This window comes from Pimephales promelas, chromosome 7 (assembly GCF_988280905.1).
Source record: "Pimephales promelas chromosome 7, fPimPro1.hap1.1, whole genome shotgun sequence".
In the NCBI taxonomy this organism is placed as follows: domain Eukaryota; kingdom Metazoa; phylum Chordata; class Actinopteri; order Cypriniformes; family Leuciscidae; genus Pimephales; species Pimephales promelas.
Window position 1 is genome coordinate 7764996 of NC_142775.1, and position 12190 is coordinate 7777185.

General features: G+C 37.8%; 1 protein-coding gene across 7 annotated transcripts in view; it reads left to right on the plus strand.

The window, feature by feature from the left end:
- mylka (myosin, light chain kinase a) overlaps positions 1 to 12190 on the plus strand; it is a 167913-nt gene that overhangs the window by 127606 nt on the left and 28117 nt on the right. For all 7 annotated transcript variants that reach the window (XM_089133013.1, XM_089133011.1, XM_089133012.1 and 4 more), the window contains 3 exons: positions 6587 to 6634; positions 9412 to 9539; positions 9980 to 10133. In XM_089133013.1, the coding sequence (XP_088989139.1) occupies positions 6587 to 6634; positions 9412 to 9539; positions 9980 to 10133 (330 nt within the window). The remainder of the gene's footprint in view (positions 1 to 6586; positions 6635 to 9411; positions 9540 to 9979; positions 10134 to 12190) is intronic.

Sequence of the window (12190 nt, forward strand, 5' to 3'; positions counted from 1 at the left end):
GATTTCTCGTCTCCCTCCCTGATATTCTATCACACCTGATTTTTTTTAATTTTACAGGAGCATGCACCTGTTTAGACCAGAAGTGTCCCTTTCACCCACCCTTCTCCTTGGTACACCCCTGAGCTTCGTATCCTAAAGGCTACCGGTATATGTCTTGAGCATCTTTACAGGAAAACTGGCCTCACTGTTCACTATTTAGCTTTAATTGAACATCTCATAAACTACTAATCTGCTCTGGACTGGGCTCGTTCTAGTTTTGTCACTGCCACAATTAACAAATCAAGCAACAGGCCAAAAGCATTATTCAACACAATAGACAAGCTCACCAAGCCTCCATCCCATGATGTTCAGATGAGCTTCAGATGCTGTTCCTTCCTTATTCACTTGCTAAAAGACAGATGCCTTCCACTTGTGTTTCTTTAATGATGCTACAAAGCATAACTATTTTCCAAATCTATCTTAGTTAATTTTGAGATCCAATTCATCATCCGGTCTACTTGACCCTGCTCCTACTTCTCTCCTGAAACGTTGCCATTCTGTCATCTCTGCACCTATTTCTCATTTTATCAATGCATATCTTACCTTTGCTTCATTCCCTCTGCCAGTCAAAACTGCTGCAGTTACCCATGTTCTCAAAAAATCCAACCTTGATCCATCAGTTCTATATAATAATTTCAAATGTACTTTTCTAGTTGAAAATAGTCTCTTTGATCCTGGTTTTCGCCCACTTAAACTGCACTTGTTAAGGTAGTAAATGATCTATTTCTTTCTGGTGACTCTGGTTCTCTGACTATACTTCTGCTACTTGACCTCAGCTCTGCCTTCGAAATGGTCTCCTCTGAAATTCCTTATTTCTCGCCTCTCGGATGTGGGTATTACTGGTGCTGCTCTTTCTTGGCTTTCTTCTCATCTCTCTGACAGACAATTGTACATTTCAGCTCAGGAGTTTCGATCACCTACCGTCCCGCTGAAGCAAGGTGTCCCCCAGGGATCTGTTCTTGGGCCATTATTATTCATAATTTACATACTACATACTACCTCTGGGTCAGATCTTACAGGTCATTGTTTTATGTATTTATGTTGAATGATTTTAGAATGGATTTTTATCACTTTTGGATTATCACATCCAAATACACACAACCTTTACACCTTCTCTACCTGGTCTATCTGCCCAAACTGACAAAATTTCTGCTTGCGTGCATGAAAAAGATTGGCTCAGTTAACAATTTTCCTACTGATTTGGCCTGTGAGATTGATGGTTCTCACATCAAACCATCAAGTATTGTTAAACCTCTAGGTATAATTTTTGACTCCTATCTCCTTCCAGGATCATATTAACTCTATCAGCAAATCTGCATTCTTTCAACTACGTTGCATTGCTCAGCTCTGTCCCTTCATCAGTGTCAAAGATGCTGAAATGTTTCCTGTTTTCACTGTCTTTCTTTTTGCCTGGTTATTTTCTGCAGTGGTTGACAGTGTGAAGTGGTGTGATTTGTTGAAGGGCATAGATTATCTGTGTTTTAAGTGTCTTCGGGTTGTCAGCCTTGTTTGATCATGTGGCCTATAGCCTAAACATTATAAAATATGGAAGTGGGATAGCCTTGTGTGTGTCTGTGTGATGTTTCAGCATTACGAGCATTTTCCTAAAGCATTTGCTCTACCTTTGTCTTTACTCACTTGTTCCACATTTGTCTAATATTCCTGTGACTTAAATTGATGTCCAAAGAATATGCTTTCATACCAAGGCAAGCTCAAAAAAGTCTGGTTCACGGTCATACAGTTAACAAACACCAAATCACAAAGGTGAATTTTTTTGGATCTGTATGTTTATTGTTTGTTAGGGCATTATGAACATATGTTCCCAACATTTTAAATTAAACAGCCAATGTCATACTGTTGGAAATGTTGCATTGTTGGGCAATTAAGAACTTGCTTTAATACTATGGGCTAGATTTACGGACAGCTTGCGACAGCACCAACTCTCTTTTGGTGATAAAAAACAAGTATTTAAATGAATCATGCAAGGTGATTTACTAAGATTTGCATTCTTCAATTTACTGGTGCTTGAGCCATTATTTACTGCCCAAATAAAGCACTTCTTAAAGGGTTAGTTCACCCAAAAATGAAAATTAAGTCATTAATTACTCACCCCCATGCTGTACCAACCCCGTAAGACCTTCGTTCGTCTTCGGAACACAAATGAAGATATTTTTGATTAAATTTGAGAGCTGTATAACTACCACATTGGCTCCTAAGGGACTGCCTCTTGACGGCCCAGAAAGTCAATGAAGAAAATGTTTAAATATCCCAAGTGACTACCGTGGCTCAACTATATGTTTATCAAGCGACGCGAATACTTTTTGTGCGAAAAAACAAACAAAAATAACGAGTTTATTCGACTATTTTTTTCTTCCTTGTAGGCCAGAACGAGACTTCCTCATAGATTTCCACGACGCATGCGCGAGAATTGCGATCTGAAGTAGTGTAAGCTGTGTACGCAGATCGCAAATCTCGCGCATGCGTCGTGGAAATCTATGAGGAAGTCTCGTTCTGGCCTACAAGGAAGAAAAAAATAGTCGAATAAACTCGTTATTTTTGTTTGTTTTTTCGCACAAAAAGTATTCTCGTCGCTTGATAAACATATAGTTGAGCCACGGTAGTCACTTGGGATATTTAAACATTTTCTTCATTGACTTTCTGGGCCGTCAAGAGGCAGTCCCTTAGGAGCCAATGTGGTAGTTATACACCTCTCAAATTTAATCAAAAATATCTTTAATTGTGTTCCGAAGACGAACGAAGGTCTTATGGGGTTGGTACAGCATGGGGGTGAGTAATTAATGACTTAATTTTCATTTTTGGGTGAACTAACCCTTTAAGTAAATTGCGTTGGTTGTTATGGAAATGATCTGACTGCGTCTGTGTTCTTTGATTTGTGTGTCGTCAGTAGATCACATGCAGAACTTTCCACTCCCATTGTCATTTTTTTAGAATTGCGCTGTCATGCTAATTTGCCCTGTTTAGTAAATCTGGTCCTAAGATGGGTACCTGATATGTGTTAGAGTAGGCCTGACAGTATAAAACTCAGCATGAAGAAATAAATCATAAACACCTTCATTTGAGTTTTAATAACTTATACTGAGTTCATTTGTTTATTATGCTACTAACATAACATTTCTATAAACTCAGGCATGCAGAATATGTAAGAACATCTTCTTTTGCACATTTACAGTGAGTAGACTTCTTTTTTTTTTTTTGTCCACTGAAATTTTTCACCTTTTCAATTTCTCATTAATGCAATTATGAGCGTGGCATGGTTGTTGGTGCCAAACGGGCCGGTCTGAGTATTTCACAATCGACTCAGTTACTGTGATTTTCACGTACAACCATTTCTAGGGTTTAGAAAGAATGGTTTGAAAAGGGAAAAACATCCAGTATGCGGCAGTCCTGTGGGCGAAAATGTTTTGTTTATGCTAGAGGTCGGATGAGAATGGGCCGACTGAAGCTGATAGAAGAGCAACTTTGACTGAAATAACCACTCGTTACAACCGAGGTATGCAGCAAAGTATTTGTGAAGCCACAACACGCACAACCTTGAGGTGGATGGGCTACAACAGCAGAAGACCCCACCGGGTACCACTCATCTCTACTACAAATAGGAAAAAGAAGCTACAATTTGCAAGAGCTCACCAAAATTGGGCAGTTGAAGACTGGAAAAATGTTGCCTGGTCTGATGAGTCTCGATTTCTGTTGAGACATTCAGATGGTCAGATGTGGATCCATCATGCCTTGTTACCACTGTGCAGGCTGGTTGTGGTGGTGTAATGGTGTGGGGTACGTTTTCTTGGCAGACGTTAGGCCCCTTAGTGCCGATCGGGCATCGTTTAAATGCCACGGCCTACATTGAGCATTGTTTCTGACCATGTCCATCCCTATATGGCCACCATGTACCCATCCTCTGTTGGCTACTACCAGCAGGATAATGCACCATGTCACTAAGCTTGAATCATTTCAAATTGGTTTCTTGAACATAACAATGAGTTCACTGTACTAAAATGGCCCCCACAGTTACCAGATCTCAACCCAATAGAGCATCTTTGGGATGTGGTGGAACAGGAGCTTCATGCCCTGGATGTGGATCCCACAAATCTCCATCAACTGCAATATGCTATCCTATCAATATGGGCCAACATTTCTAAAGAATGCCTTCAGCACCTTGTTGAATCAATGCCACATAGAATTAAGGCAGTTCTGCAGGCAAAAGAGGGTCAAACACAGTATTAGTATGGTGTTCCTAATAATCCTTTAGGTGAGTGTATTTTAATGATTTGTTGGCTGAACAGTCAAACCCAGGAGCACAACAGTACAACTGGACTATGCTTCAAATTCTTGAACCCTTATTGTCGTTCATCATCATTTCTAAGGTTTTAGTTTTTAGTTTGGTAACTTTATACGAATGTCCACTTTAGACATTCTACTAACAGCTCTTTTCTACTTCTACTACAGATGTAGAATTGCTACTACATGTCAACTTCACATCATCAAATTATTAGTAGTCTGTCTGCTCCGTATCTGCTAATATAATACTTTATTTTACCTTTACCTTCTGTAGGTCTGGTTTCAGGTTTGGTAATAAGTGCGGTCTTTCGTGCTCTTATGGTGATAGCCCCCTATTTTGTGAATGTTGTTTAGGCCATGGCTCTATGGGCAGCAGGTTGAGCTCTGTTGGTCTCCTCCCTTTACGAGAGTTTAGTAAGGTTGAATAATAGAAAGTAGAGGTAGAGAGGGGGTGTTAAATATGATTTTCATAGCATGGTAAAAATTAGGGCCCTAAAGTTTCCTTATATATTAGGTAGGTAGATTACAATAAAATTAACCTATTTAAATCCAGTTATTCCAATATTCAATGTACCTAAACATCTCTAAAAAATGTATATGTAAAATACTTCAATTTTAGATGATGTCAAAAAAGGTTTACATTTTACCTGCTATACAAATATGCAAAAATATATTATGGCCCCAAAATGTATTTGGACTCTTAAGCCGCATTGGAATTACACAAATCAATTTACATAGTATAACAAAATATCAAAACAAGTGACATTTATTTTAAATAAATATAGCACAAGTACAGATTTCAACCAATACATTTAAAAAAGTTTTAAAATATGATAAATGAAATGAAATGTATTGTTCAAAGTTAAGACAAAAAGTCCTGGGCACTTTGTGGGTGTCAAACTTTGTGGAACGTGTTTATAGGTAATACAATGAACTTCATGGACTGACTTCATACATTCACTAAAAATTACCTTGAGTTAAACAATGGCTAAAAGGAACAAATATTGGCTTGGCTTGCCTTTGACAGATGCCATTTGGCTTGATATTTTGTAGGCCTATCTAAAATAATAAAATAGAGACATTTGTAAGTGTGACTTTAGTGTCCAACATGTGTTAAAACTACACTTTACAAAAAATCCACAAGGATACTCACGATAATGTTGCCTCAACAGCCCTAAAATGTCACAGCCCGCTAGTCTCCCCAAATAGCTGGTAAATCTGCGTCATGTGTGAACTTCAATTGGGGGTTGAAAGTTCTATATATACATGCTACTACAATTGATTTATAATGAAAGGACAAATAGGAAGATCTGATCAGCTTCATTATAATCTCTGTTTATAAACTCAGTTTCAGATGTGTTTTGTCCAAATTTTATGGATTCAGGTGAATGCTCAATGAAACAAAAATAGTTTTGTGTTGGAAAGAGGATGTTTTCATTTCCACGGCTACAGAGAAAAAGAGAGCGGAATGAGAGAATGGCCTCTGAGAGAGGGATGAGATTGGAATGTCTTTCAACTGACAGAAAAACTCATCAGAAGTTTGACATTGCTTCAGATCAGAATAGCTTCATTGCCAGTGCTGCAGCTCTAGGCTTGTGTTTGTTGGCCTTGCCATCACATTGTTTCATGACAGAGATCAGATGTAAAATAAATAGTGGCAAAAGCTATTTCCTGGATTCTTGTTGGGGATATTTTTAGTATGACCAAAAAAGGCAAAGAGCAAAGAACCTTAGCAGCTGATCTCTCCTAGTACATTCAGAGAAAAACATCTCTCCTTTCCTCTCATTCCACCCTCCCTTTTACCATTTTGTGAACATGAGAGTGCATGTTCTCTCAAATACATTAGATTCTGTGAGTAGATCTGGTGGTTGATGTTAACAAAACGACCCCACCACGATGGCAATATACTAAATCGTTGTCCTTGTGGGGACATTTTTGGTCCACATGAAGAAAACAGCTTATACACTCACCTAAAGGATTATTAGGAACCTAAGACTTGAAACCTGATGTAAAGTTTTACCAACCCCCTTTTATTGTGTAAGAAGAAAGAAAGTGTGGAATGATATGAGATACTTGAAAGTAGACTACAGAATGTATGAAATTGCTCACATAGGAAAATTCCCACATTTCAGGCTGATGTTTTATGATCAGTTCGCTGGACTGAGATTGCATGCTGAGCCCATTTTCACAGTGTTAATTCAAAGTCATGTGGCATCTCATCTGTGTTTATTTCTTGTGTCTTTGACTTCAGGTGAGGCTAAAATAAAGAAACCCCCACCCAAAACACTGGCTAAACAAGGTAGGATCAAAACAGTCATCATATGCATAATTTATGTTGGGTTAAATAAACAGTACACAACTTAAGCTTTTTTTGTGACATGTTGTTGATTACAACAGATAATAATTGTGTCCCTCATTGTGTTCTTTGGGTGTAAATATAACCATGGTTTATGCTTTATATTCATTCGTTTTTTGAGGGGCAAGTAAAAGTGAAGAACTAATCACATGGTAAACAAGAAAATATTGAAAACATATTGCATGGCTGTTAAGAAATATTCTTTTTGCAATAAAGTTTATTTTGTTAACAATAACCAACTACATTACACTTTCCATGGGGAAAGTAGCAAAAAGTTTTGCATGGGACTGGGAGAGATAGAATACAAAGTTATATCCAATCTTTTATCTCGTGTCTTCATTAGCTGTTTCCATACAAGGTGCAGATTTAAAAATTTGGAAAACTTGGAATATCACATAAAATGTTTGCAAATAAAGCAGTGATTCCATCCCATGTGTTCAATAGAACAAAATCGCCACTTCCTGGATGAATGGCAAATGAAACTTTTTTTAAAAACACAATATTCTAATAACAGACTTTGGTTCAGGCAGTATGATCAAACCAACCTTTGAGATGCAGTGTAATGAAACTGATCCACTGGTCAGCCAATGTCCAATCACAACCACAGTTGACGGAAAGAGTCACGTGAAAGTCTCGTCCTGCAAAATTAATGAATCTTTTCAAGTAATTTAGTAAAAATAACAAAACACTATACTGCATCCAAGGCCAAAATATGACACACAGAAATTATTAAAGGGGTCATCAACTGTCTTTTTAAATTTTATCATATTGTTGTCTGTTAGTTTTGAGCCTAGCTGAAAAAAAATATGGGCGTCTCACACTGAAGACTTTGGAAGTAAACGCCCACTGCTGTGACTGGATAACAGTTTTGCATATTACAATTACTTTCAACTCACCCGTCGATGCACTTGGGGGAAATTGTTTTGAAAACGTCCAATGTTGTAAAATGGCAGCCGGAATGATTCGCCCATACATGTTCGACTCAGAGTCCGTGTGTTGCACAATTCCTGTCAGATCCAATATAGGCGGCACAGCACCGTTCTTTACTCTTAATCGGTCTTCAAATCCAGTCTTGATTACAAAACAATCCTCAGTGAAATGAAGCGATCAGATGGACAATGTATTACCTCATCAGCTGGAATGTCATTAAAGATAAAGTTTATCCATGCAGTCCTATTGGAATCCAGAGAAAGCTTATGCAGCGACTGACTTCTTCCGCAACCAGGCACTGCACAATATTTTGTATTTCTGGGTAGCTCGATCCAGTTTGTCATCACGAGGTAGGCCTATGTTATTTAGCTATGTGTGTGGGTGGGCGGGGCTAAACTGGCCGTGTTGAAGTAGGCGTCTTCATCTGCGGGGATGGTGTTTTATCCTCTTTGACGTCATAGGCTACGTTCACACTGCAGGCTGAAACGACCTAATTCCGATTTTTTTTGCCCCTATGCGACCTGTATCTGATTTTTTCATGACAGTCTGAACGACACAGATCCGATCTTTTCAAATGCGACCCAGGCCACTTGGATATGTGGTCTAAATCCGATATGAATCCGATCTTTTGAAATGCGACTTCAATCTGAACGGCCAGGTCACATATATCCGACCCGCACGTCATTGCACGCACCTGTAGCTAGCCAATACACGCTAACTCCAACGCGTTTCTGCACTGTTATGGGCCGCTGCAGACGTGTCTCTTCCCCAGTGTTGTGCCTGAACGCGTTCAATGAACGATAGTGCATGAATGCGTTCATATTTTGGAATAAAAATAAAATAAACGAACCGTATTACTGCCTGATGAACATTACTGTGAACACGTTCGTTCTGGTGTCTGTGAACGTGCGCTCTCTGTCAGTTTAACTTCGTACAGTAGGGTGCCAGATTTCTATAGAGCCTTCCAGGCGAAAACCTGGCTAGCAAGGAGCGTGGAGGACGCGTACTATCAATTAAACGGGTTTCATGACGAAGGCCGGTGAGGATCGGAAAAATCTTACATTTATGTGCAAACTTTGCCCGTCGATAAAATAATTGTTGTCCGTGTTTGTATATGGGCTGTGGCAATAATAATAATAAAACAAAAGCTCGCAACATATGGAAAAAAGAACTATTCCGCAAACAAGTGACATCGTTGACCGTTGATTACTCTTCTGCGCATACGGGTCACTTCTGGGTCAGTTCACGTTCACACAGGAGATCACAAAAGGTCGCATTTAATTGGAAATGTGAACGGCCTTGCATAAAAAACAAATTTTTTCAAAATATCGGAATTGAGCATTAAGCCCTGCAGTGTGAACGTAGCCACGGTTGCCCACTTTGAAAAACGAGTCGTTTGATGAGGCTGGTGTCAATAAAAGCTTTTATTGGACTAACAAGGACGTTTTCAGTTCTGAAACTTACAGGATATTCTTATAAAATGATGACCTCTTAGATGTCAAAAGCTCAAGGAAAATTTGATTTCTCAGTTCATCACCCCTTTAATTTATCGCTTAGTTGGATCTTCAGGATATTACGGTCTGTTAGTTTACCTCACCTCCTGATCCAAGTCATTCGTTCTTTTGTCACGTCACATCCCCATAGGCTGAAGGTATGCAGTCTGTACTGGAAACAGAAATGATTAGTTTACCTCCCGAGTCTTCGGGTCTGAGTCATTGTGAGAGCCCTATGAGAGCAAATTGTGGTGAACATAAATTTAGCCTAAATTCTATAATTGAATTGTGTGTTAGGTGCTCCTCCTCAGATCCTGCAGTTCCCTGATGATATGAAGATCTTGGCAGGCCAGGAGGTCAGTCTGCTGTGTAAGTTCACTGGAGCGCTGCCCATCAGCTGCATCTGGCTCAAGTTCCGCAAACCAGTAAGAGCCTTTTCACCTTTTAATGTGTTAAAACCAAAGAGAGAGACTTCTAAATGTTTGATTCTTTAACTCACAGATGGTACATAAATTCACTCGCCATTCGCTTTTAAATGCTTTAAACATTCATTTGTTTTTAATTTAATATGGTCTTTGGATTGGGAGTTGCTATGATGCCCAAAAATGCTTTCTAGGTTGGCAGCTCACAGCTTTTCCAAAACAGCCATCATCCTCAATGACAAAATATTGCAAGCACTGGCATACCCCTCTGTACATATGGCTCTTACAAAAAAAAACAAAAAAAAAGTTGTATTACTCCCATTTATTTCAGTTAGTTGACTCTCCACTCTAAATTGTTTGAACTGAACACTTGAAGTAGCCTGGCTACGCCTGAAACAAGCACCCATGTTCATGGTGGTTATCCACATCCTCTGCTTCTTCAGATTCAGGAAGGTCAGGGCATCTCAGTATTAAGCACAGACAGCAGCAGTCAGCTGACCATCACAGAAGGACAGCAGGAGCACTGCGGATGCTACACCATCGAGATCAGGAACAGCTACGGCTTGAGACAGGCCGCCCTCAACCTCACTATAGTCGGTAAGCATGAACACTTGTGAAAACTTCAACATCTGGCCATATGCATATGGGAGTCATTACATGAAAGGAGCTCCTACGTAGTTTAGAAAATGATGGAATTCGATCTGATTCATTTCCAGGCCTGGATAAGAATGGAATAATGAAAACAGAGTATGGAGAAATACAGGTTAAAGGTACAATATGCAAGATTGTTTCGCCACTAGGGGTTGCTAACCTCTTAGAATAACAAAGGCGTATATTAATGACGTAAATTCTGCATTCAGCGGAATTATGGATCTTGTCGTCAAGCTGATGGATCCTTTATGGATGAGTGAATACATTGATGTTCTTAAACTTGATCGTATTATGAAGCTGTAGAATACTGTATCTGACTTACTGCAGAATTAATAAGGAATTATTGACGAACTTATAGGTAATTCTTCATTAACTACTTCTTTACTACTGTTAACTACTAAGTAAGATGTGTTAACTAATTAGTATGTAATATAATTTTATGATTGTGTTAAGTATCAGTTAGTTAATCAATAACTAATGAATTCTGGCATACCTCCTGAAGAACTACTACTAATTATCTACTAATTAAGGTTCAAGAAAAATAACTAAGAAGTAACTACTGAACAGTCATACAAAACTAACCTCAAATTATTTGTATATTTTATATACAGTGTCTGTTTTCCTCAGCATAGAATGCCACTGAGTAAATTCATGTATTTGAGGCAACGACTGAGGGAAAATGAAAATATAGGGAACTTATTAATTAATAAATAAGTATCAAATAATTCTGCAGGAATTACTTAGAAGCTGGAACAGTATTCTAAAGTGAAAATATAGGGAACCCATAATTAATAAAGAATTATCAAATAATTATCCAGGAATTAGGCTACTTATAATCTGAAACAGTCTTCTAAAGTGAAAATATAAGGAACTTATTTGTGATTAATAAATAACTTTTAAATAGTTCTTCAGGAATTACTTAGAAGCTGGAACAGTATTCTAAAGTGAGAATACAGGGAACCCATTAGTAATTAATAAAGAATTATCAAATAATTATCTAGGAATTAGGCTACTTAAAACCTGAAACAGTCTTCTAAAGTAAAAATATAAGGAACTTATTAGTAATTCATAAATAATTATTAAATAGTCCTTCAGGAATTACTTAGAACCTGAAACAGTATTCTAAAGTGGCAATGTAGGGAACCCATTAGTAATTAATAAAGAATTACCACATACTTCTGACTCAAATCAAACTTACTGTAAACCTTACTGTAAAATTACTAAAACCTTATAATAATTAGGTGTAATATACATGATATGTTTTTTGCACATATTTGCAGATCATAGCCTATAGGTAAATGTCTGCACTTATCTTTCTTATTAGTGCTGAAGAATGACAAACTGACTACTGTGTATGACTGTTAATTAGTAGTTACTTCACAGTTATTTTTCTTGAACCTTAATTAATAGATAATTAATAGTAGTTCTTCAGGGGGTATGACAGAATTCATTAGCTATTGATTAACTAACTGATACTTAACACAATCATAAAATTATATTACATACTGATTAGTTAACACATCTTCCTTAGTAGTTACCAGTAGTGACTTACAGTAAGTGTTAATAAAGAATTACCTATTAGTTCTTCATTAATTCCTTATTTGTTATGCAGTAAGTAAGATACAGTATTCTAAAGTGTTACCGACATAACTTATACCAGCGCCACACGCAACCCGAGTCCCGCGGATATAAAGGAATAAGGACATTTAATTCTACCGAACTACATGCTGAATTACTCATACAGGTCAGTTTATTAGAGGAATTAAACTTGATGTAATGCTGCGCTGCTTCACTTGCTCTAACAGTTTCACTATCACACTTGAACTGCATTTGTGTGTTGGCTGTATGAGACTAAGCTAGATTAACATTAGAGAATAACATACAGATCATTTTCTAGCTTTTCATCATATATTCAACTATATAACATTGATTAGTTTTATATACATTAATTTGCTCACCTGTTTGCTCAAGTAACATGCAACACTCGCGTCTCTGTCAAGTCG